General features: G+C 40.2%; 1 protein-coding gene across 1 annotated transcript in view; it reads left to right on the top strand.

The window, feature by feature from the left end:
• The window catches only part of LOC106086663 (uncharacterized), a 221,578-nt gene that overhangs the window by 143,260 nt on the left and 52,475 nt on the right, over positions 1-25,843 (top strand). Inside the window, exons 3-5 of the mRNA XM_013251415.2 lie at positions 3,900-4,966; positions 15,606-15,741; positions 23,695-23,828. Of these exons, the coding sequence (XP_013106869.2) occupies positions 3,900-4,966; positions 15,606-15,741; positions 23,695-23,828 (1,337 nt within the window). The remainder of the gene's footprint in view (positions 1-3,899; positions 4,967-15,605; positions 15,742-23,694; positions 23,829-25,843) is intronic.

The raw sequence follows: 25,843 nt of genomic DNA, 5'->3' as shown, positions 1-25,843 counted from the left end.
TACTTGTACTTCGATTGCTCTCTCGGGGGTGTTCAGTTATTGATTTTGCCATTCGAATGTATTCGAAAATATTTTGTAATAATTTATGTTTTATTATTAATCGACATGTAAATTTGACTGTGCGTGTTTTCTGGGGAAATAGAAAAAGTTGTTTGCACTGGTGGTCATGCAAGAGATTGTGGTTACTTTAATTTACAAACTTGAAGTAAATTATTTAATACAGAATTCTAAGGAAAAAAAAGTTTGGAATAAACTTTATCAATTTCCTCATTTACTGTAAGACCAGCTGTTGTTAGCGTGCTGGAATTTATTATAAAATAGTTCTTAAGATATTAAGAAAAGAGTACACAGCTTTTATAATCGTTGGATGGCACAAGATAAAATGTTGATTGCATATATATTCTTGATCATAGCAAAATTCTAAGAAGATTTAGCCGTATCTATCTGTTCGTCTGTTGTAATCACACTACAGACTTCAAAAACGAAGATATTGAGCTTAAACTTTGCACATTTTCCCCCTTTTTTGTCCATACTATGTCCGTGAAGATAAATTGAAATATAGCTTAGCCAAGACACAAACCTAACATATTAACAGAGCTATATTAAGTGATTAACAGAGCACTTTTAACTAATGTCCTTTATATTTTAAATAAAAAATAATAATTTTAAGCATTTTATCACCTAATATTTTCTAAAATCACTTGCCAAAGAATTTATCTACAACAATAAAATGCTTAATAATAGCCAAACCCTCAAACCTGTATGCCAAAAATATATGTTGAAAACCTTTATGACCCATTTTTAAAACGGTATTGCAGTGACCTCGTCATAGATAGGTGATACAAACTATTACCAGAATTAGCCCCTACCAAGAGCTTTTAGATTCAAAAGTCCCCATATTCAAATTATATTTCACATCGGAGAAATTTCGCCTCAAAAGTTATATTTGAACAGACTACTGTCCCGGCATTAATAACTGGGCCACCATTGAAGCCTTGAGCCCCAAGACGACTTCCAGATCCACCAAAGCCGGGATAAGGAGTACACCCGGTCAACCTCAGGGAAATCCACATGATCTCGATAACACCTCACATGATTTCGATAAAACCTCACATGATTTCGATAACACCTCACATGACTTCGATAACACCTCAGCTGCAACTCTTTCTAATCCCCAAGAGTTATTTCTATCCGTTCACATACGCCATACTTTTTTTTCGATTCCATCGCACTGTGCTTGGGCTCCGTCTATCTGTCTGTCGAAAGCACGCTAACTTTGGAAGGATTAAAACTGGTGGCTTGACATTTTGCACAAAGGTCGGTTGGGATTGGTAATGTGCCATATCGGTCAATGTTTTCATATAGCTGCCATATAACCTATCTAGGATCTTGATTTTTTGAACTACTAGAGGCGTAATCCTTATGCGATTTGGCTGAAATTTTATATGAATTCCAATAACTGTGCTAAGTACGGTCCAAAATGGTTCAAAACCTGATATAGCTGCCTTATATACTGATCTAAAATCTTGTGTTCTTGAGCCTCTACAGGGCGCAATTATTATCCGATTTGGATGAAATTTTACGTGAAATGTTTTGTAGGTTCGTCGACGCGATGGGCTACTAGAAATGGGTTGAGGACCAACCCAGGGAAGACAGGGCTCTTGCTCTTCATGAGTAGATATAAGATACTGGAATTCAGACTCCCGTCCATGGTCGGGTTCACCCTGTGGCTGTCGAAGGAGGCGAAGTACCTAAGCATAGGGAAGGTCTCGAAGAAGGTCTAGAGACTGGCCTGAGTCGGGGTCACAGGGGCACTGAAATCCGCACCGCAGGCAGGCCTGGAGGCGATACTGGATATGCAGCACATTGAGGCCTATATTCGGAACTGCCATGCCAGGGCCACACTTAGGCTGAGGGTGCTCGGCATGCTGAAGGAGGATGGTTGCGGCCACGGTTCGGTTCTGGGTGTTATGGATGCAGAGGGTAAACTGAGGAGCATCTTCCACTACCTGGCACCAGTGCCGACTGGAGTGAGGGCACTTGAGATTCGTTTTCCTGGGAGAGATGAAAGGTTGGCGAATGCTGTACTTGAGGAGGATGAGATTTCGATGTACAGCGATGGCTCCAATATGGAGTCGGACTGGCTTAGGGGTCCATTCTGACGCACTTAATATTGTTATGTCTCAGAGTACAGGACGAGTGTACAGGCTTTCAGGCAGAGGTCTGTGCCATTGCAGTGGTCGCAAGGGAAATTATGGCAAGGGATTTACCGCCCTCAAAACTCAGAACCTATGTGGAGAGTACGGCGGTGCTCAATGCCTTGGGGTCGAGGATGGTGAGATCGAGATGCATGGCGGATTGTTTGGAGTCCCTGGATAGGCCGGACGATGTGACACTTACATGAGTTCCTGGGCATGTGGGGATTTCAGGATATGAGAGTGCGTACGAGTGCGCCTGGAGGGGTTCGACTGCGCGGGCGGACCAGTCCGGTCTTGCCTACGTACCATTTGTTGAGCGACTGAACTCAGTAGAGGGGATGACCAAGGCGGGATGGGACTCGGTGGCGAGATGGGACTCGGTGGTTGATTGGCGGACTGCAAAGGCGCTCTGGCCTGTCATCAACCGGGGGAGGACGAGGGAGTTGCATGCGTTCGATGAGTACCTTAAGAGGGGTCATAACCGGGCTCTGTATCATAGGCCGCATGACGCCACTCATGGGAATACAACACAATGATTTCTGTTTGGGGATGAAGAGGAGACTATTGAGCATTTGCTGTGTTCATGTGACGTAGGCTCTCCTTTCTGGGGAGCCGTTTCTTCTGTGATCTGGGTGAACTTGTGTACGTACCTCTTATAGATCTCCTGAGATTTGTTAAAAGAACAGGATGGTTTCGACGGGGCGTGTCATAAGGTCGGGCATAGTTACATCCGTGCTTGCGTGGGGATAGGTGTTTTTTCCCCCCCGCTCCTGTTCTCCATGGCCTCACATCTTCTTTCTTTTTCCTTTCTTTCCAGGGTCCCACTTTGGGCCAGACTGGCCTCTGGGTGAACTTACCTTTGGTAGGTAACCCACTCTACCTAACTTAGCCCTACCTTTGTCAGTTCGTAACCAGATATAGCTCCGATATAAACCGATCTTCCGATTATATTTTTTGAACCTCAAGAGATCGCAATTATTATCCAATTTGGCTGACCAAATGTCTATGACCTTCAACATACGTACCAAATATGGTCTGAAATTGATTTATAACCTGATATAGCTTCCATATAACCCGATCTTATTTCTTAAGCCACGATTTTATTTTTTAAACCTCTATAGTGCGCAATTCTTATCCGATTGGGTAGAAATTTTTCACAATTTCTCCAATGGTCTACTATGGTCTCCAATATCCAAACCAGGTATGGTCCGATTCGGTCCATAACCTGATGTAGTTCCAATAGCATAGCAATTTGCCTTTAAAAAGTTCCGGGCAAAGAACTGGACAAATGCGATTCATGGTGGAGGGTATATATGATTCGGCCTAGGTGAACTTAGCACTTAGCTATTACTTGCTCAGTTCTATTTAAATTTTTGGTTTCTATGAAAACTTCATGGTAAATTTTAGCTACTGTCAATGTGGTGTACAGGTTACTCTGCATGCCCCATTTTGCGTATCATTCCACTTTCACTCTTTTTTTCTATGGGCCAATAGAAAAGATTTTTTCATTTCCATTTGACCAAATATTTGCTCGCCAAGGTAATATTTGCCAATTTCATAACTATTCGCCGAAAATGAAATTGTTATCCCTATTCAAGGACTCTAAGCCCGTTCAAGTTTTCAAGCTCTAGTGAATCATGAATTTTGTATTTGTGCAACAGTGCATTGTTGTTTACCTCTTCTCTTTTTGTGTAATTTCAGGATTGGCTGGTTTAAGACTCATCAAAGTTTCCATACCTGCCTATAAATTGAGAGGTGAATCGGCATTTATGGAATGCCAGTATGAATTAAACAAATCGAAGGGAATTTTCGGTGGTGCACATACACACAGAAGTCGCAATCATCACGGCGGCTACGGTGGTGCTTATCATCATCAACAGCATCAGCAGCAGCAGCAGCAACACAGGCAGCACATTGCAACGACAGGACTCAATATGAATTATGAAGATAGCGAGGATATGCCAGAATACAGACGCAGCATGCAACACACACAACAACGACAATATCCACAGCAAACACATAGGCAACCCTATTTCCAGCCACAGATACAGACACAGGCACACAAGGTCGCCTCATGGCATGACACCGGAAGTAGTGCAGTTGCCAGTGCCAGCATGAGCAGCAGCAGCAGCAGTAGTAGTAGTAGTAGAAGTAATCCTGGCATTGCCACTTCATACTATCAACAAAGCAAGCAACAGTATCCTTATGTGCAACAAAAACAAAAACGCCAATACAATCCCGAATATCCTACATTGCCGCCCTCACCCTACGGTCATAGTGTTTACAGAGGGAGAACTCAAACCTCCTCCACCTCGTTGTCATCCTCGCTGGCCGCCTCCTCTTCGGCGACGGGCCACAGTAACACGAATCATGGTGGTCGAGTAGGAGCCAGTACTTACACGGGCAAAACTACATCCTACTCTAATACAGGTGGCTATGGCAGCATCATCTCCTCCAACAGCAATTACGGACGCCAATCGCAGCATGAGCGTGAGGATAGCTTTGGCGATAGTAATGAACGCCACTCCGAACACCTAAACCATATGAATGGGGGTCGTGGCCGACTGCACGACGACGATGATGACGATGAGAACTCCCATGAAGAGGATGACAGTGATAACGAGGCCGAGGACGACGATGACCAAGAGGAGGAAGGCGAGGATTTGTATGCCATTAAATGGTACAAGGATAATGAAGAATTCTATCGTTATGTGCCAAAAGCGAATCCACCAAAAACGAGTTATAGAGTTGATGGTGTACGAGTTATTGTAAGTATGAATTATTATTGTTATTGTTGCGATGTGCTTGTATTTTAGAAAGCGGAAATTACATTTTTAAGATAAAGCACGAACATCATCTACGCACACACTCGTACACGCGACACAGACACACACCCACACACACACACACACGCGCAAAAAGAGACCGTTGTGCACTCTCATACCGTACACCACGCACTGAAATAAATTTGTAACCTGCTTTCAGTATCATCTAGTCTACCCATTCAAACACCCACAGTTAGTCCTTTGTTCCAAAACTTTTATTAACGTCCTTATTTCATGCTCTTAAAGATTAAATTTGTGCTTAAGAGGTCGCGCACAGTGGTATGTAAATAAAAAATAGGACCATTTAGTTTGTTAAGGCTAATTGGCTATTTAAGAAAACAAACAAACAAATGTGTCAAGCTAGAAAATTACAAGTTGGGTTTGACTAATTGAAACCAGAATATTTCCCTCCACCATAGTAAGGGGGTAAAATTGGTCTGAAACCCCGTAAGGAATATACATTCTTGATCGCTATGACATTTTAATTTTACCAACCCTGTCTGTCTGTCTGCCTGTCAAAAGCGCGACAACTTTCGAAAGAGTAAATCAAGCCCCTTAAAACTTTTCACAAACACTTTCTATTAGTGAAGCTCGGTTGGGATTGTAAATGGGCCACATGGGTCCATGTTTTAATTTAGCTGCCATATAAAACGATCTTCCAATTTGACTTTTCTAGCCTTTAGAACACCTAATTCTTATCCGATTGGGCTAAATTTGTTGCAATGAAGTTTTTTATGACATTCAATAGATGTACAAAGTATGGTCCGAATCGGTTCAAAACCTAATATAGCTCCCATATAAACTCATATCCCGATTATACTTCTTGAGCATATATATCCCGAAAATTATTCATATCCCGATTATTCTTCTTAAGGGGGCACAGTTTTTATCCGATTTGGCTGATATTTAGCGCAATGACTTCTCCTATGATCTCCAACATACGTACCAAGTTTGACCTGAATCGGTGTAAACCCGATATAGCTCCTATATAAACCAATTTCTTGAGCCCCAAGAGGGAGCAGCTCTTGCCTGATTTAGCAAAATTTATCTACAATGACGTTTTTTATGACATTCAATAGATGTGCGAAGTATGCTCCGTATCAGTCCAAATCCTGTTATAACTTCCATATAAACCTATCTTCCGATTAAGTTTCTTAAGCATCTAATCAATTATTTCCCCTATGACCTTCAAAATTTGTCCTAAATATGGTCCGAATCGGTTCATAACCTGATAATGCTCCAATATAAATCGATCTCCCAGATTTATTTCTTGAGCTGCTATAAGGCGCAACTCTTTTCAGATTTGACTGAAATTTGGCACAACGACTTGTACTACTCCAACATCCAAGCCAAGTATGACCCAAATTGCATAGAAGGAGTCGTACGTGAAAGTTGAAGTCTATCCGGAGACTGGCCGTTACGGGATCATTGAAATCTGTACGGTATGCTTGATGCTGTGCTAAATATGCAACGTAGTGAGGCCGAAAATCGGAACCTAGTCATCAGGGCTGCTGTGTTAAAGACCGGTGAAACACTGATCTTTTCCAATGGCTACTAGATGGAGTCCGGAAAACCGATCCACTCGATAGCTAAAGGGACCTCAGCATGCTGGAGGAAATCGGCTTTAGCAACAATATGAGTATCATTTGGTAAACCATAGTTACTCAAACAAATCAGAGAATGTTCTCAGACAATCGTGAGCAAGAAAATGTTTTTGGATTTTTGCAGGATATGTATTCGAGGTAAAGGGACCTCAGCATGCTGGAGTAAATCATTTGGTAAGCCATAGTTACTCAAGAAAAGCAGAGAATGTTCTCTGACAATCGTGAGCAAGAAAATGTTTTTGGATTTTTGCAGGATACACATTCTCAACAGGGGAATACTGGGTGCAGGTGAAGTGTTTAAAGATGACCTTCACAGATGGCCTTAAGATTGAATTGAGAACGAGATTTGGGGTCTACTTGATATCGGTACATGGTTAAGATTGTTAAACGAATGTTTTCTAGGCAAAAAACTGTGGTATTGTAATTGCCGAAAATCCTGACAAGGAATGTTTTGCCCTCGGAATTTAGGTTTATATAAAATAGCGGAATAAACGCATAGCCCATGACTTCATGACATACTGTATGACTATCCAGGACTATATTTGTTTTTAGGTCCCTCTGGCTTGGGATCACATGGATTATATGAACTTATTGTTTCCAAGAGATCGCAAAGTACCCTAATAGGACTTCTAGCAGGCCAATGTTGCTGCAGTTGTTGTAGCCATGATCGTTGTAATTATAGTTGTTGTTGTTGTTGTAGCAGTGTGTTGTACACTGAGGCGGCAGCCCTTGCCGATGAAGGACTTCATCGGGTCAATCCGGTACGTACAACCGGCTGCTCCAGATAATAGCTCCAGAAATCTGGCAGCATTAATTGGATCGGTCAGTGGTGACGCTGCAGTTAGGTTACTTCGTTTTGGCGGTCAACTTGGATTCATGTTGTTTTGCTACACCACATGGACCTCATAAGGCTGGTTTTTCGCATCCTTAGAAATGGAGGGCCGCAGTCCACTGAGGTATTTGGTGGGCATCTGATGTTAAGCCTCTAAGTATGACGGGGTTATGAGTAGATCAATAAGGAACGGGTTTTTAGCTCGGTGAGTTGACATTTCTGGAGGCTACTATAGCTCAGAGGTTAGCATGTCCCCCTATTACGCTGAACTCTGGGTTCGAATCCTTGTGAGAAAATCAGAAACAAGTAAAAAGGCATTAAGTTTATGTATATGTAAACCACATTTCATAATAATCCTTTGAAAAATGCATATGGAAATATGCTCCGATTTGGATCAAATTCGGCAAGGACAAAATTGAACAAGTCTCTGTTCAATTTTGGTTCACTATTGTTCTTTGTGGCAAATATTGGATTGCCCAAAAAGTAATTGCGGATTTTTTAAAAGAAAGTAAATGCATTTTTAATAAATCTTAGGATGAACTTTAATCAAATATACTTTTTTTACACTTTTTTTCTAAAGCAAGCTAAAAGTAACAGCTGATAACTGACAGAAGAAAGAATGAAATTACAGAGTCACATGCTGTGAAAAAATTTGTCAACGCCCACTATATGAAAAATCCGCAATTACTTTTTGGGCAACCCAATATATCCAAATATAGACCGATCTGAACTATATAGCACACGGATGTCGCAAAGCCTAACATAAGTCACTATGTGAAATTTAAGCGAAATTGGACTATAAATGCGCCTATTATGGCGCCAAGACTTTAATCAATGATGTAATGGAGATCGGTCTATATGGCAGCTATATCCATATCTGAACCGATCTGTGCCAAATTGAAAAAGCTTGTTGAAGGAGCTAACACTACTCACTGTGCCAAATTTTCAGCGGAATCGGACAAAAAATGCATCTTTTATGGGCCCAAAACCTTAAATCGAGAGACCGTTCTATTTGGTTGCTATATTCAAATCTGGGAGATTTGAATATAGACAAAGCTCAATGTCTTCATTTTCAAAGGGAGTAGCGTGATTTCAAGAAACAGACGGACGGACTTGGCTAGATCGTCTTAGATTTTTACGGCAATCAGAAATACATATTTTATAATGTCGGAAATGGTTATTTCGATGTGTTGCAAACGGAATGACACAATGAATATACCCACATCCTTGGTGGGCATAAAAATTTTCAGCGGCCGATATTTGTGAGGCACCATGCCGTGTAAAAACTTCTCCCCAAAAAGGTGTCGCACTGCGGCCCGCCGTTCGAACTCGGCTATAAAAAGGAGGACCTCATAATTGATTATAAACTTGAATCGGACAGCACTCATTAATATGTGATAAGTTTGCCTCTGTTCCTTAATAGAATGTTCATGGGCAAAGTTGCATTTAGTTGACTATTGAGTGATTCCTCCGATGCACGGTTGCGGTTTGATAACAGGTTAAGATGACTCTTTAAATTTTGAATGGTTGGAGCTAAGGCGATAACGAGATGAATGCCGTAGGCGGTCCGGGCGCCTATTGAAAATCTCTTAAAGTTGGTCACCTCGGCATTTCGAAAATTTGTTAGGGCTGCAGAATTAAAATTTTTGTACAAATTTGTTTTCGATTCTATCTCACTGTGCAATGGCAGCTTCACATTGCTCATTACTTTTAAGGATCTAGGTCCTCGTATAGATGTTCAATGCTTTCCACCTGGTACCTGGCAGATTCGCTTGCTTATGTACAAATCAAACGCTCTTCCAGCTAAATGTTTGTATTTTAACGTTACAACTTCTAAAAAATTGCCTGTTTATCTTTACTGGCACTCACTTCGTGTTTTTATACTCTACGAATTACTGTCGTGTTCGAGAGTTCTGACTCCATGACATCCTTGAGCGGTGTGTTTTAAATGGCTATGTTAAATGCATTTCATATGTCAATGGCAGGACAATAGCAGGACAGTTCGTTAATAGGTTTTTTTCCCGACGAACATTGATAGGCTCGCTCTCCTTATGAACTCAGCAGCAACTTCAGTTCTGAATATCCTGGGATGGGTACTTGCTTGCCTTTTTGAGAATTCTTTTTTCCGTTGTCCATTGTGGGCAATCGCGACATTACTTCTGTTCGTTGGTGGGTTTTTTAGAAATTTCATTGTTGACCATGGTATAGTAGCATCTGAGCTATATATCACAGGGGTGGCAGGATTCAAAATGGTCATCCTACTCCCTTTGGGTATTTTGGATAATCCTGTACTGCACCTATTCACGAAAGCCTTATCATCGTTGTCTTATTTCGGAGGGCGTTACGACGTACGATATTATATTTCGATGTCATTGTTCGTTTTTGTTCCCTGGCGACGGTGTATTAGGTTTGGTTGGTGAGTCAAGGGGACAGGGGAGGTTGTGTTGGCGATGAGGTAATAAGCAACCATTCAACTCTTATCAACACTAACGGCATGTTTAAAAACTTTGAAGCAAACGAGATACGCTTGAGTTTAAACTACTACCGCAAATACTTATGTTCAGGTTTTTTATACCCATCATCGTAGGATAGGGGGTATATTCATTTAGTCATTCCGTTTGCAACACATCGAAATATCAACTTCCAACGCTACAAAGTATATATATTTCGAATCGCCGTAAAATTCTACGACGATTTAGCAATGTCCGTGTGTCTATCTGTCTGTCCGTCCGTTTGTTGTAATCACTCTACAGCCTTCAGAAATTGAGATATTGAGCTGAAATTTGGCACAGATACGTCTTTTTGATGCACGTAGGTTAAGTTCTTGAACAAGCCAAATCGGACCATATTTGGATATAGCTGCTATATAGACCGATCTACCGATAAAGGGTCTAATGCCCATAAATGCTTTATTTTTAATCCGATTTCGCTGAAATTTGCAACTGCGAGTAGTTTAAAGCTCCTCGACATCTTATCTAAATATGGTTCAGATAGGACTATATTTAGATATAGCTGCCATATAGACCGATCTGCCGATAAAGGATCTGAAGCCCAATAAGGCTTTATTTATTAACCTATTTGGCTGAAATTTGAAACAGCGGGTTATTTTAAGCCTCCCGACATCTGAACTAAGTTTTGTTCAGATCGGACTGTATATAGATATAGCTGCCGTATATACCGATCTGCGGATAAAGGGTCTGAAGCCCATAAAAGCTCTATTTTTTATCCGATTTCGCTGAAATTTGAAACAGCGGATAGTTTCAGGCCTCTCAATTTCGAACCTAAATATGGTTCAGGTCGGACTATATTTATATATAGCTGCCATATAGACCGATCTGCCGATAAAGGGTCTGAAGCCCGTAAAAGCTCTATTTATTACCCTATTTCGCTGAAATTTTTAACAGTGGATTATTCTAAGCCTTTCAACATCTGAACTAAATATGGATCAAATCGGACTATATTAAGATATAGCTGCCATATAGACCGATCTGCCGATAAGGGGTATGAAGCTCATAATAGCTTTATTTTTTTAACCGATTTCGCTGAAATTTGAATGAGTGAGTAGTTTTACGCCTCCCAACATAGGACCCAAATATGGTTCAGATCGGACTATATTTGGATATAGCTGCCATATAGACCGATCTCCCGATAAAGGGTCTGAAGCCCATAAGAGCTCTATTTATTACCCGATTTAGATGAAATTTGAAACAGTGGGTTAATTTAAGCCTCGCAATATCTGACCTAAATATGGTTCAGATCGGACTATAGCTAGATATAGCTGTCATATAGACCGATCTCCCGATTAGCCGCCTGAAGCCCATAAAAGCTTTATTTTTTAATCGATATCGCTGAAATTTGATACAATTAGTTGTTTTGAGCCTCCCGATATCGGACCTTAATATAATTGAGATCGGACTATATTTAGATATAGCTGCCATATAGTCCGATCTGCCGATTAAGGGTCTGAAGCTCATAAAAACTTTATTTATTACCCTATTTTGTGGAAATTTGAAATACAAAATTCAACAGTGACTTATATTTATTAGACCACTCAATGTCCGTGCCGAATTTGGATGCATAAGTTATCCAATTTTCACCGGATTGTGAAAAAAGGGGGTTTACATATATACCCGAGGTGGTGGGTATCCAAAGTTCGGCCCGTCCGAACTTAATGCCGTTTTACTTGTTGTAGTTATTCTCGACATCCTTCGCCACTGTGGTCGAAAGCTGTATATAGACCGATCTTATGAGTAAACTTTTGGGGCTCATAAAAATTGTATATAATTTTAAAGAAATTTCGATAGTATTGGGTTGCCCAAAAATTAATTGCGGATTTTTTAAAAGAAAGTAAATGTATTTTTAATAAAACTTAGAATGAACTTTAATCAAATATACTTTTTTATACTTTTTTCTAAAGCAAGCTAAAAGTAACAGCTGATAACTGACAGAAGAAAGAATGCAATTACAGAGTCACAAGCTGTGAAAAAATTTGTCAACGCCGACTACTTTACTTTTTGGGCAACCCAATATATATTGTATATCCCTATGGATTGTTCATGGGCAAATTTCTATACTTCCATTGTAGTTTCACTTGATTTTTTAATTGCATCCCACTGTTCCTCGTTTATTTGGGCACAAGCAACAACATTAGGTGAAAGTACTGAATTAAACATTAATCTAAGTGCCGAAGGTTACAATGGGTTCCTGGAATAGTTATTCCCTTTTATGGTCACAAGCACACGAAGTAATGCGACTGCTAACGTTTCTCCATTTGGGTTTTTTCTTTTCCAAAGGATTTAATTTATTTTGTTGATTTTATTTTCTTCTCGTTGCCTTCCCAGTCCGCCAGCACATGAGATAAACGGATATGGAATTGTATAAAATTTGTGTGTGGCTTGTTGAACATGTTTGTCCTCCTCCAACAAGGAGGACAATAAAGTTGCACCCAAGATGTAAGAGAAAAAATAGATAGAGGGGAATAGGAAGATAGGAAGAATGAGAAAGAAGACAATTATTTACGGCTGCGATATATGACAAAACGATTTATGAGCTTTCTATTCGTTTTATAGATTAATAAAATAAATTCTGGTGAAAATGGGAATTTCTCGCGGTTAAGAAAATTGTTATGGCTTGGTTTATGCGGCATATCAAATGTGTACCGATGTTATTTGCTTTGATAACGTAGGCTTTTAGTTGCATAGCTTAGAGGAATTTAGTAATAAAATTTATTACTATTTATTACAAACATTTTGTATAGGCATTAGATATGGATTTTAAGTAAATGGGGAATTTCCAAGAATTTTAAGGTGAAACTTAGTTTTGAAAATTGATTTTAATACCAAGTATATGGTGGGGTTACTTAATGATTGTAGTCTTCATATAAACTAATATAAGCAATTTACCTCTTTATGATGCCAAAGAAAGAATAGTAGCTCCTATCGTTGAACCCAGCCGAAGGCATTCTGAGCGTTTAACTCTAGTAAGAAGGAATAGTAGCTCCCATCATTGAACCAAGCCGAAGACATTCCAAGTGTTTAACTCTAGTAATTAAAAAAATTCTGCATATAAAGGGTGATTTTTTTGAGGTTAGGATTTTACGCTGGTGGAATCATTGGACCGTATTTTTTCAAAGATGCTGTTGGACGCAACGTTACGGTGAATGAACACATTTCGAACCGAACACTGATTTTGGTAATAAAATTCAATGATTTGCAAGCGTTGCTCGTTAGTAAGTCTATTCATGATGAAATGTCAAAGCATACTGAGCATCTTTCTCTTTGACACCATGTCTGAAATCCCACGTGATCTGTCAAATACTAATGCATGAAAATCCTAACCTCAAAAAAATCACCCTTTACATACGGAAGAGAAAGATACGCCTATCAATTTCCAGCAAGCGGCCCACATTTAGACGTCTTTAATAACTGATATTCTTTGAATATCCTCACCGTTTTTTTATACCCACCACCGAAGGATGGGGGTATATTCATTTTGTCATTCCGTTTGCAACACATCGAAATATCCATTTCCGACCCTATAAAGTATATATATTCTTGATCAGCGTAAAAATCTAAGACGATCTAGACATGTCCGTCCGTCTGTCCGTCTGTCTGTTGAAATCACGCTACAGTCTTTAAAAATAGAGATATTGAGCTGAAATTTTGCACAGATTCTTTTTTTGTCCATAAGCAGGTTAAGTTCGAAGATGGGATATATCGGACTATATCTTGATATAGCCCCCATATAGACCGATCCGCCGATTTAGGGTCTTAGGCCCATAAAAGCCACATTTATTATCCGATTTTGCTAAAATTTGGGACAGTGAGTTGTGTTAGGCCCTTCGACATCCTTCGTTGATTTGGCTCAGATCGGTCCAGATTTGGATATAGCTGCCATATGAACCGATCCTCCGATTTATGGTGTTAGGCCCATAAAAGCCACATTTATTGTCCGATTTTGCTGAAATTTGGGACAGTGAGTTGTGTTAGGCCTTTCGACATATCTCTTTAATTTGGTCCATATCGGTTCAGATTTGGATATAGCTGCCATATGGACCGATTTCTTGATTTATGGTTTTGGGCCCATAAAATTATCATTTATTATCCGATGTCGCCGAAATTTGGGACAGTGTGTTAAGTTAAGCCCTTTGACATACTTCTGCTATATCGCACAGATCGGTTTAGATTTGGATATAGCTGCTATATAGACCGATCACTCGATTTTAGGTCTTGGGGCCATAAAAAGCGCATTTATTTTCCGATGTTGCTGAAATTTGAGACAGTGAGTTTGGCTAGGCTCTTCGACGTCCTTCTTCAATTTTGCTCAGATCGGTCCAGATTTGAATATAGCTGCCATATAGACCGATCTCTCGATTTAAGGTTTTGGGCCCATAAAAGAGGCAGTTATTGTCCGATTTCGCCAAAATTTTAGACAGTGCTTTGTGTTAGGCTCTTCGACATTTTTATGCAACTTGGCCCAAATCGGTCCAGATTTGGATATAGCTGCCATGTAGACCTATATCTCGATTTAAAGTCTTGGCTCCATAAAAGGCGCATTTATAATCCGATTTCACTGAAATTTGACACAGTGGCTTATATTAGGCTTTTCGACATCCGTGTCGTATATAGTTCAGATCGGTTTATTTTTAGATATAGGTAGTGTACTTATTAGTATTTGGTCCAAATCGGAACATATTTTGATGAAACTGATATGGGACATAAGGTATGAAATTTTCACCGAATTTTGATGAAAGTTGGTTTACATATATACCCGAGGTGGTGGGTATCCAAAGTTCGGCCCGGCCGAACTTAACGCCTTTTTACTTGTTTGAAATTTTTTGGATGGACAATACCTATGGAGTGGTTTTCATCACTCTTATAAAGGGTGATTTTTTGAGGTTAGGATTTTCATGCATTAGTATTTGACAGATCACGTGGGATTTCAGACATGGTGTCAAAGAGAAAGATGCTCAGTATGCTTTGACATTTCATCATGAATAGACTTACTAACGAGCAACGCTTGCAAATCATTGAATTTTATTACCAAAATCAGTGTTCGGTTCGAAATGTGTTCATTCACCGTAACGTTGCGTCCTACAGCATCTTTGAAAAAATACGGTCCAATGATTCCACCTGCGTACAAACCACACCAAACAGTGCATTTTTCGGGATGCATGGGCAGTTCTTGAACGGCTTCTGGTTGCTCTTCACTCCAAATGCGGCAATTTTGCTTATTTACGTAGCCATTCAACCAGAAATGAGCCTCATCGCTGAACAAAATTTGTCAAAATTTGAACACATTTCGAACCGAACACTGATTTTGGTAATAAAATTCAATGATTTGCAAGCGTTGCTCGTTAGTAAGTCTATTCATGATGAAATGTCAAAGCATACTGAGCATCTTTCTCTTTGACACCATGTCTGAAATCCCACGTGATCTGTCAAATACTAATGCATGAAAATCCTAACCTCAAAAAAATCACCCTTTATATACACTTGACATTCATATCACCATATATCGTCCCGATATTCCAGAAGAATAATTTTTCATTCGCTTTTTGAAATTATGCGCAACTAATTCACTCATGTTTCTTGCAACCTGGGTTATATAAACTTAATAATTTTTAATTTGTTTTTCATGTTTTCAGGAAGAACATTCAGATAGTTCACGAGTGCTTCTCAGAGGGCTGACCATTAACTCAACGGGCCTATATCGATGCGAAATATCAGCTGAGGCACCAAATTTTTCATCAGTGCAAGGCGAAGGAAGAATGGATGTTGTATGTAAGTATGAGTACATTAACTTTTCAACTAACTTTTATCACTACCATATATTGTGTGTTACTACAATGTAATTGTCCAGAAATTGTCCTAACGTATCTGAGATCATTCGCCGTGAACTCCAAAAATTATTTAAAATATTTTGATTTCTCATCCCGATCCATCCAATGTTCACCCCTCGGTGATGGATATAAAACAAGTAAAAACATTCAAAGTTTGGCCGGATTTAATTTTGTGTGCCAGCAACCATGGATTCTGCTAAAAATTTATACACATGAACTTAGTTGAACGGCACATGTGCACTTTATGTACAAAATTTCTGCCAAATCAAGCCAAAATTAAAATTCTTCAAGTCGTAGAAGCCTTATCGGAGATTGGCTTATATGGAAGCTATACCTGGCTAAAGTCCGATTTGAACAATACTTGCCATGGCTATTGGTAGTCGTAACAGGACACTATGTGCCGATTTTCAGTCAAATCGGATAAAAATGGCAGCTTCTGGGGGCTCAAGATGTCAAATCGGGAGATCGGTTTACATAACGACAATTATTGTAAGTCATAACAGAACATAATGTGCAAAATTTGAGACCAATCGTTGGTTGCGGCTTTAAGCGGCTCAAGATTTCAAATCGGGAAACCGGTTTATATGATAGCTATAACAGGCAATACACCGATTGGCACCATACTAGTGACGATTATTATAAGTCATAGCTGATACGGGCCCGCTCCGCTGCGCCTTCTTTTACTTTATATGGAACAAAAGTTTCCTTGGAATATTTATTTTCGACAGTTAAAGATTTTTTAGTGAAATACCATGCTACGAAAATAGTAAATCGCTTGACTAAGAGTTTAACAATATAAGTTCCTTTATCTGAATCCCATATGATCTTTATTGGTCTACGAATTTAAGTTTGAATGTAAGGTGTACTCCCAGATATTTGGCCCGGAAAAAATATCAGCATCGTGGTCTTCTCTCAAATACCATTTATTTAAACCCCATATTGCCACTGGCTTAAGAGGGGTTTACAGGATGAGGCGTCCCCCAAACACATGGCCCCAAAATAGGTTATCAAATTAGTTTTCTCATCTCAAATACGTTTCATTTGAGCCACATATTGGCATGGCCGAAAAATTTTTTCCCTTTGGGGGTGATTCGGGAAAGGGGTGATGCCCTAAATACATGGTCGTACATTTGGATATCAAATTCGTATTCTACTCCCAAATACCTTTATTTGAGCCCCATATTACGATGTTCACTAAAAAATTGCTGTGTGTGGGGTATTTTGGGTATCAATTCTTACTCTACCCCCCAAATTCCTTTCATTTAGGCCCACATTGTCTTGGCAGGTAAATATGCCCGATTTAGGGGTGTTTTGGGGAGTGGGGTGGTTCCCCAGATACTTGGCTCTGAAAATATACCAGCAACGTGCTATATTCTCATATTTCTATATATCATTTATTTAAACCCCATATTGCCATTGCCCTCAAAATTGGATATCAAATTCGTTGTCTAATCTCATTTAAACTCCTTATTGCAAAAGTCAGCAAATATGTCCGGTTTGGGATATTGGTCCTAAAAACTTTGAATTTTTAGTTCCACTCTCTTTAAGACCCAAATTGTCTTGGTGAGCAAATACGTCCTATTTGGGGGTTGTTATGGTGGTGGGACGTCCGCTCGACAGTTGGCTCCTAATGTTGATATCAGATACGTGGTCTACTCCCACATACCTTTAATTTGAGCCCCATATTTCCATAGTCGTCAAACATGACCGGCGTGGAGGGTGTTTTGGGGGATGGGCGGACACTCAGTAAGTTGGCCTTGAAAATATATATCGGATTCGTGTTCCACTTTAAAACCCCTCTTATTTGAGCCTCATATTGCAAAAGTCAGCAAATACTTACTATTTGGGTGGTGCTGTGGGGGTGGGGTGGCCCCATAAACACTTTTTCCGAATATTGATATCAGATTTGTGCTTTACTCCCAAAGACCTTTCATTTGAGCCCCATGTGGGTATGGCCGTAAATTTGTCCCCTTTGGGGGAGGTTTTTGGGGAGAGGCAGCCCCCAAATACTTGGTCTCGTATTTGGATATCAGATGCTAATTCTACATTCAAATACCTTTTATTTAAACCCCATATTCCCATGGTCAGGAAATAAGTCCTGTTTGGGGGGTGTTTTGGGGAAGGGGTGGACCCCCAGAAACGTGGTCCCAAACGTGGGGGGGGGGGTATTCTACTCGCAAATACCTTTCATTTGAGTCCCATATTCCCATGATCGATAAATATGTCCGATTTAGGGGTGTTTTGGTGGTTGGGTGGTGTTGTGGTGGTGGTGTGGCCCCATAGACTTTTTTCCCGAATATTGATATCAAATTTGTGCTTTACTCCCAAATACCTTTCATTTGAGCCCCATGTGGCTATGGTCGTAAATGTGTCCCCTTTGGGGGAGGTTTTTTGGGGAGAGGCGGCCCCCCAAACACTTGATCCCATATTTCGATATCAGATTCTAATTCTACACTCAAATACCTTTGAGTTAAGACCCATGTTCCCATGGTCAGTAAATAATTCCTGTTTGGGGGGTGTTTTGGGGAAGAGGTGGACGCCCGGTAACGTGGTCCCACATTTGGATATCAGATTCGTATTCTACTCGCAAATACCTTTCATTTGAGTCGCATATTGCCATGGGCGGTATATATGTCCGATTTAGGGGTGTTTTGGGGCTAGTGGTGGTCCCCCTAGCACTTGGTTCGATAAATGGATATCAGATACGTTTTCTTATCCTAAATACCTTTCATTTGAGTCCCATATTGCCGTGATTGGTGTAAATATATTTTGGTAGGTTTTAGGGTGGGGCGGCCCCCCTAGGTGACTCATCCGAATTTTGGACACCAAATTTTTATTTTTAGGGATACTATATGAGAGCACACAAAATTTCGCTTAAATCGCACCACCCTTCTCCGAGATCTGGCGTTTCTGAAAATTAGGGTAAGGGGGAGGGTCCACCCCCTTCAGATATCGAAAAATGTAGTACCCTATTTTCAGGAATACACAAACAAACAAACCTACAAACAAACACAATTTGATTTTTATATATAAGAAAACAGAACATTACGTGCAAAATTTCAGCCCAATCGGTTTGTAATTGCGGCTTCTAGAGGTTTAAAATTTCAAATACGGAGATTGATTTATATGAGAGCTATATCAGATTATACGCAGGGGTTCAAGAAGTTAAGCAGAAAAAGTTTATGGGCAAAATTTCAATTAAATTTTGATCGATTGGTATCATTATTTTGACAGACAGACAGATGAACGGACGTACATATGGACGGAAGGACAGAGGAAAGATGGACGGGCATGCCTATATCCATTTATAATTTCAAGGCGATCAAGAGTATATACTATACGCGTCGCCGAACAATACTTCGCGGCAGCGGAATGGTGAGATAAATAAAATCCACTCCTGTAGTAAAAAAAGTTTTTCGTAGATGAAGCCCTTTCAGGCAAATGGTCGTCTGTATGTTCGGCAAAACTGGTAATGCAGGCGACAGTTCAGCTTGAGCAACGTAGGACGATCAGTTCTGAGTTGTGCGCCACAATTTGTTCGCTTAATGTCGTCGAAGAAATTTGAAAAACGAACAAGAGAAGACTATGAAAATGCAAACACTCACACATTGGTAGAGCGGTTGCCAGGCCAGGCTCCACTAACAGACAGACGACTGGTCGGCAGGGGCTTTTGACAAAGACACCCGGTTCAAGACTTAAGGACAAGGTCGAACCTATTTTATCTTCGCATGCATATAATTTGTCCAGGCCATCAGCCTTTTCTGGCAAACCAATACTCTCTTTAAGAGTCTGAAATAATAAAAAGCGCATTGCTCTGTTTTTCTTTTTGAGTGGCTTGGTGCGAATGACCCTAAATTCGCTTCATAGGCTACCCCTAAGGCAACACGTTTGAATTCCGAAACGACAACTCAGTCAGCCAAAAGGACCATTGCTAACATCGGCAGATACAACTTGGTGATGGTAGTTGTCGGCAAGGCATAAGAACGGACCTGCATACCTAGGAACAATTGAAGTAAGATAGACAATGGGCGATTCTATGTATACTCTGACATCCTTTCTGAATTGCCTTGGCCTCCTGCAGTTTGTAACAACGCTGGCTGGTATCGGTGTCGATTGGTGCAGGGACATTCTCCTGCAGAGACAAAAAAAGGAAATCTGGCAACAGATGGCATGCTGAGGATATGGAAAGAACATTTTACCCAACTGCTAGTATCCGATGTTGGGGGCGAAGAGTATACCGCAGAACCAATCCCTGATGATGTTATAGAATGTTTACCCCCTGGTCAGAATGAGGTCCAAGTAGCAGTGACCCAACTAAAGAACAACGAGGCAGCAAGAGTCGAAGGGTTACCCGCTGAACTATTTGAGACCGGAGGCGACACGCTGATAAGGCGTATGTATCAGCTTGTCTGCACAATCTGGGTAGAACAAGGCAGCAAGAGCTGACGGGTTATCCGCTGAACTATTTAAGACCGAAGGCCACACGCTGATAAGCCCATTAAAGGAAAAAGGACAAACTTCTTATATATCAATGAGTGCTGTCCGATTAAATTTTAAGCTCAATGAAAAGGGGACTTCTTTTTATAGCCGAGTCCGAAAGGCGTGCCGCGGTGCGAGGCTCTTTGCAGCGAAGTTTTAGCATGACACGGCTACATCAGGCTATAGACATAACCTAACCGAACACCACATGCAAAATTTCCGCCATACCGAACAAAAATTGTGGCTTCTAGGGCCTAAAGGCGTCAAATCCGGAGATCATTTTATATGGTATTGCTCCTATTACTATGTCCCATACACAAGAAAGGAGACAAGACGGAATGTGCCAACTACAGAGGAAAAAGTCTCCTCCCCATCGCATACAAGATACTCTCGAGCGTACTGTGTGAAAGATTAAAACCTAAAGTCAATGAGATAATTGGGCAGTATCAATGCGGCTTTAGACCTGGTAAATCCACCCTAGACCAGATATTCACACTGCGTCAAATCCAGGAAAAGACCCGAGAAGGACAAATCAACACTTATTATCTCTTTGTTGACTAAAAAGCCGCTTTCGATACCCCTTTACGTTCAAATGTATTTCAAGCCATGTCTGAGTTTGGTATTTCTGCAAAATTAATAAAACTCCGCGTTCCTCAGTAAAAATAGGAAAAAATCTCCATGAACCATTTAACACCAAACGAGATTTTAGACAAGCAGACAGCCTAAAGTGTTATCTCTTTAATATCCTGCTGGAGAAGATTATACGAGATGTTGATATGAATAGATGTGACATACTAATCACATGTGAACACATGCTACTCGTCTATGTCGACGACATCGACATCATAGGTCGGTCACCGGAAGTAGTAACTACAGCCTTTGAGAGAATCGAAAGAGAAATGGGTCTGGCAATAAATGGAGATAAGACGAAATGGATGGTTTCATCTCCCAAAACGCCTTGTACAACCGATCAGTTATGGAAAATTGAGAAAGTTGGGAACCACAGCTTTGAGATGGTCAGCAACTTTATATAGCTTAGCACCGCCGTAACCGAAACGAATGGCACCAGCTTTGAGATAAAGCGAAGAATAATACTGGCAAACAGATGCTACTTTGGATTAAGTAGGCAGTTTAGAAACAAGGCCACCTCTCGACAGACGAAGATTACTCTGTACAAGACACTGATACTACCCGTGTTGTTATATGGTTCTGAGGCATGGGTTCTTGAGAAAGCAGACGAGGCAGTGCTTGGAGTGTTTGAGAGAAAGATTCTTCATAAAATATATGGACCAGTTTGCGTTAATGGAGAATATAGGCATCGTATGAAACATGAGCTGTATGACGACGATAGCATAGTCACACGTATCAAAGTGCAACTCCTGTCTTGGCTAGGTCATGTTGTCAGAATAGATGAAGAAGCTTCGGCAAAAAAGTTGTTTGAAGGCAAACACGGTGGTACACGCAAAACGGGAAGATCAGAAGCCCGAAGGAAAGATCAAGTGGTGCGAGATAACTCGAAACTTGGTGTCAGAGATGATAAAATGAGCGCGAAAGGACGAAGCGCTTGAAGCCAAAGAGCGCAAGAAAATACAATAGAGGGTTTCTGCTTTGTCTTGCCCGTATCGTAAAATAAATCGCGTTAAAGACACAACCTTTTCAATGTATTCCAATTGGAATCACATTGAGGGTTGCAACATTTTCGGGTTATTCTGTTTTGATTCGGACATTCGTTCGAACATTTTTTCGTATTTTGCTTTGTTTCTTTGCAACCGCAAATTGGAATAAAGGAAAAACGAATTTTCGTAAGCAATGCGAACATGTTGTGTCTTTAAACTTTGTTACTCGTCATCCCGAATAGGGCTTTAATGCCAGCTCTTCTCTTTTCTTACGCTCTTTGCTTGAAACGCTATTCTACTTTCGGCTAGTGGAACAAATGTTTTGTCATAACCAACTAAAATAAAAGTAAGTATGAAACATCTGCTGTGTGTGTGTTGCGCACTGGCAGTCAAAAGGAGTTCCGCTTAAGGTTCTCATTTCTTTGAGAACTTGTCCTATTTGGAGTATGTGAACATTCGCAAGTTGTTGGGCTTTTCGAAACGATCTGGATGATTCAACGGTAGGAACTGTGTCTGTGATAACACAATGGTCGAAACCGTCCGAGTCTGATGGCAGACTGCCGCTTGAACCTTACCTCCTAACCAAAGTCATGTTTATTTTCTGCGGGTAATATTGCGTAAAAAGAAAATATTTTGTAGAAACTTTTTGCAGTGACAACAATTCTTTTCAAAGTTTGAAAATGTTGGTAAAAATTTCTTAAAAACATTTTTTTGAAGAAAACAAAAAAATATGTCATCTCTATTTCACTATACTAATAAGTATTTTGAAGTCATAATCGGTCGAAAATGGCTTGTCATTCACACACCTACACGTTATCAGGGTGTTCTGATTAGATGATTTGAATTTTTGTTGGTAACCCATGCGATTGCCAGCTTTGTGTCAAATCCCAAGGCATTTGCTTCAGAGGCAGCCTCTTCCCATGTCATGCCCTTACTTCCAAAGGGGCTGAATCATCTTAGAATTGTTAAGAAATCAAAACGACCTACTCCCATTGATTGTTGGTGGGTATCAATCTCCCTTTAACCAAAGCTTCCTTTGGTTGTATACTTTCTGTAAATTGACTTTCTTAAAAAATCAACAACAGATATAAATATTGATTCAGTAAAATTGCGAATAACAAGAGCATAATGGCAATAAAGCTCTTAACTCGTTTACTGTTCAAGTTCTGCCACAGCATAGACAAAAATCCTTTTACATTTATCATTATCCCTCCTTGCCAGGATACTTTCACATGGTTACATCAGTGATTCAAATGAAATAAAAATCCTGGAGTTTCAATGCTGAGGGTAAACTTTTGTCATACTTTGCAACGATTTCTAGGATTATGTGTGTGTGTGTGTGTGAAAAAAAGTCCACATATGCATGATATAAGCGACATATCCTTTACCATTCACATCACGTTCTTAGTCAAAAAAAAGGAGAGCAAATTTAACTAAAAGAGAGAAAATCAACAGAAAAATGATTCTGCCATGGCATTGCTTGAATCATAAATAGCAAGAAGTGTTCAGGATTTCCGAATGTGAGCATGTGTGAGTGTTTATTATTGAATACATAAAATGGCTCTATAATGACAATAACTAATGCAAATTTGTGTAAATGTGAAATTTGCCCATGGTAATCGTAGTGACATGAGAATATTTTGACATGGTCCTCCAAAAAAAGAACAAAAACCAAAATAGCGCATTAACATGAATGAATGTACATAGCCAATTGGTTAAGTTCTTTCAACGTTTTCAACTATGGCTTTTGTTTGGGGAGTTGTATGTTTACTCTTCTCTTTTATTTGTATCCATTACAGATTTACCACGCGATGGACCACACATCAAAGGCCAGCAATTCCAGTATCAAATTGGCGAAATTTTAAATCTAAATTGCACATCGGGAAAATCGCATCCAGCATCGCATTTACAATGGTTTATCAATGATCAGGCGGTAAGTGCATTAAATTGTTTTTCTTTATTTTGTTTAAATGGATAATTGTTGAAGCGGTTCAACATTATTGGGGTTAATGACATATAAATGGACATAGTAAACAGTTGAATACATTGAATTAAATTAAGAACATTGACAAATTATATGCGATGACAAGTATGAATAATTGCAAAAGCTGGCATTCGTTATGCTTCTCGCAGAAGTTTTACCCCAAAACAAATAACGAAACACAATAGTCGGGCGTTGTCGATAAAACCCTACACATATCGGTTTATATGGGGGCTATATCAGGTTATGGACCGATTTGAACTATTCTTAATACAGTTGTTGGAAGTCATAACAACACACGTCAAATCGGATAATAATTGCGTCCTCTAGTGGCTCAAGAAGTCAAGACCCAAGATCGGTTTATATGGCAATTATATCAGGTTATGGACCGATTTCAACCATTCTTAATACAGTTGTTGTATGTCATAACAAAACACGTCATGCAAAATGTCAGCCTAATGGAGCCCAAGCATCGTGGCGCACTTTTTTTTCTGGTGTACTCGCCAGGATTCTAACTCAGACTTTCAGCGTCATAGGCGGACATGCTAACCGTAGCGCGGTGGCCTCCATCGAGATCCAGCAATTCTTCATTTTTCACTACGTTCACCAAAATCGACGGGAACAATTCTCCTTGGGTGGTTCTTCTTGTCATCCGCTTCATACCCCCACTATTCCGGAAATTTTCATTAATAATCCTGCCACACAGCAAATTATTAGTCAATTGGAAAATAAGGTGAAGCCCCGTGTGGTCCCGAGCGGCACCAAATGTTCCAATTTCTCCTCAATATTCAAGAAGGCCGCCACGATGTACTCCTGCAACTGAAGGGACGTGCGACCTCTCGTTCCTGAATGCAATGAAATTTATCCTGCCTTTTACGGGTTTCAAAACCTAAATCGGTCTATTTGGCAACTATATCGAACTATAATCCGATCTGGACCATCTCCGGCTTTTACAAAGAGAGGCCTAGTCCAACTCACTGTTCTGAATATTAGCGAAATCGGGTAACAAATTAGGCTTAATTTTGGCTTAAGGGCCTTAATAGGAGGATCAGTCTAAATAGACAATCAGGACAATATTCGGTTAGGATGTCAACGGGTCTAATAAAACCCATTGCCCTAAATTTAAGTGAAATTTTGGTAATAAGCGCGGATTTTTTGGGCTAAAGACCCTGAATCGGCAGATCAGTCTACATGGCAGCTATACCATAAATGGCCCAATATGGACCATGTTAGATTAGGTAAGGTTTAAGTGACAGTCTGCTTTCAGACTCACTTAGACGTTTTCGTCTATTGTAATTCTACACAGGCACAGGAGAAGAAAGATGCCTTCTAGCTCCTATTGTTAAGCCATCCAAATCGCCTTAAAAGTCCAAAAACTTGCGAATGTTCACATCTGCCAACTCAGACGAGTCCTTAAATAGATGAGAACCTAAATCGGGAATCATTCTGCCAGTGCGGGACACACACACGGCAGATGTTCTATAGTCTTCTCTTCCTCGGCATCCTTACTGCTTCTGCAGAAGTCGTTACTTGCAACCTTAAGTCTACCAGTAAGTTTTCCGTACAGTCATGACGGACACAATGACTGAGAGGTCTGTTCTAGCCAGGCAGAGACGTCAAATTTAAATTGGGCCCCATAATATTGGAGTGTTCACAACCCCCACTTTGTGACCATTTGTCATTCATTGCCCTTCGGGCCTGAACCACCGTCTGAAGAGGGTGGAATAGAGGATATGTAGGGGCTAAACAGTGCCGGATATATCACCCCGCCTTGGGGAACTCTCTGTTTTACTCTACGGGTCCTTGACTTCTTATCTCTAAATTCCACAAATGACTGGCGACCACACAATAATTCGTGACCCAGCGTTTTAGGCCTGACTGAAGGAACGTGTTGGCGATGTCCTCTAATAGTTTGGCAAGGCTAATCTTGTCTAATGCTTTCGATAGGTCCAGTGAACCGTTATGAA

The sequence above is a fragment of the Stomoxys calcitrans genome, chromosome 2 (assembly GCF_963082655.1).
Source record: "Stomoxys calcitrans chromosome 2, idStoCalc2.1, whole genome shotgun sequence".
Lineage (NCBI taxonomy): Eukaryota > Metazoa > Arthropoda > Insecta > Diptera > Muscidae > Stomoxys > Stomoxys calcitrans.
The sequence above is the reverse complement of the archived record's forward strand: the minus strand, read 5'-3'. Positions and strand labels throughout refer to the sequence as shown.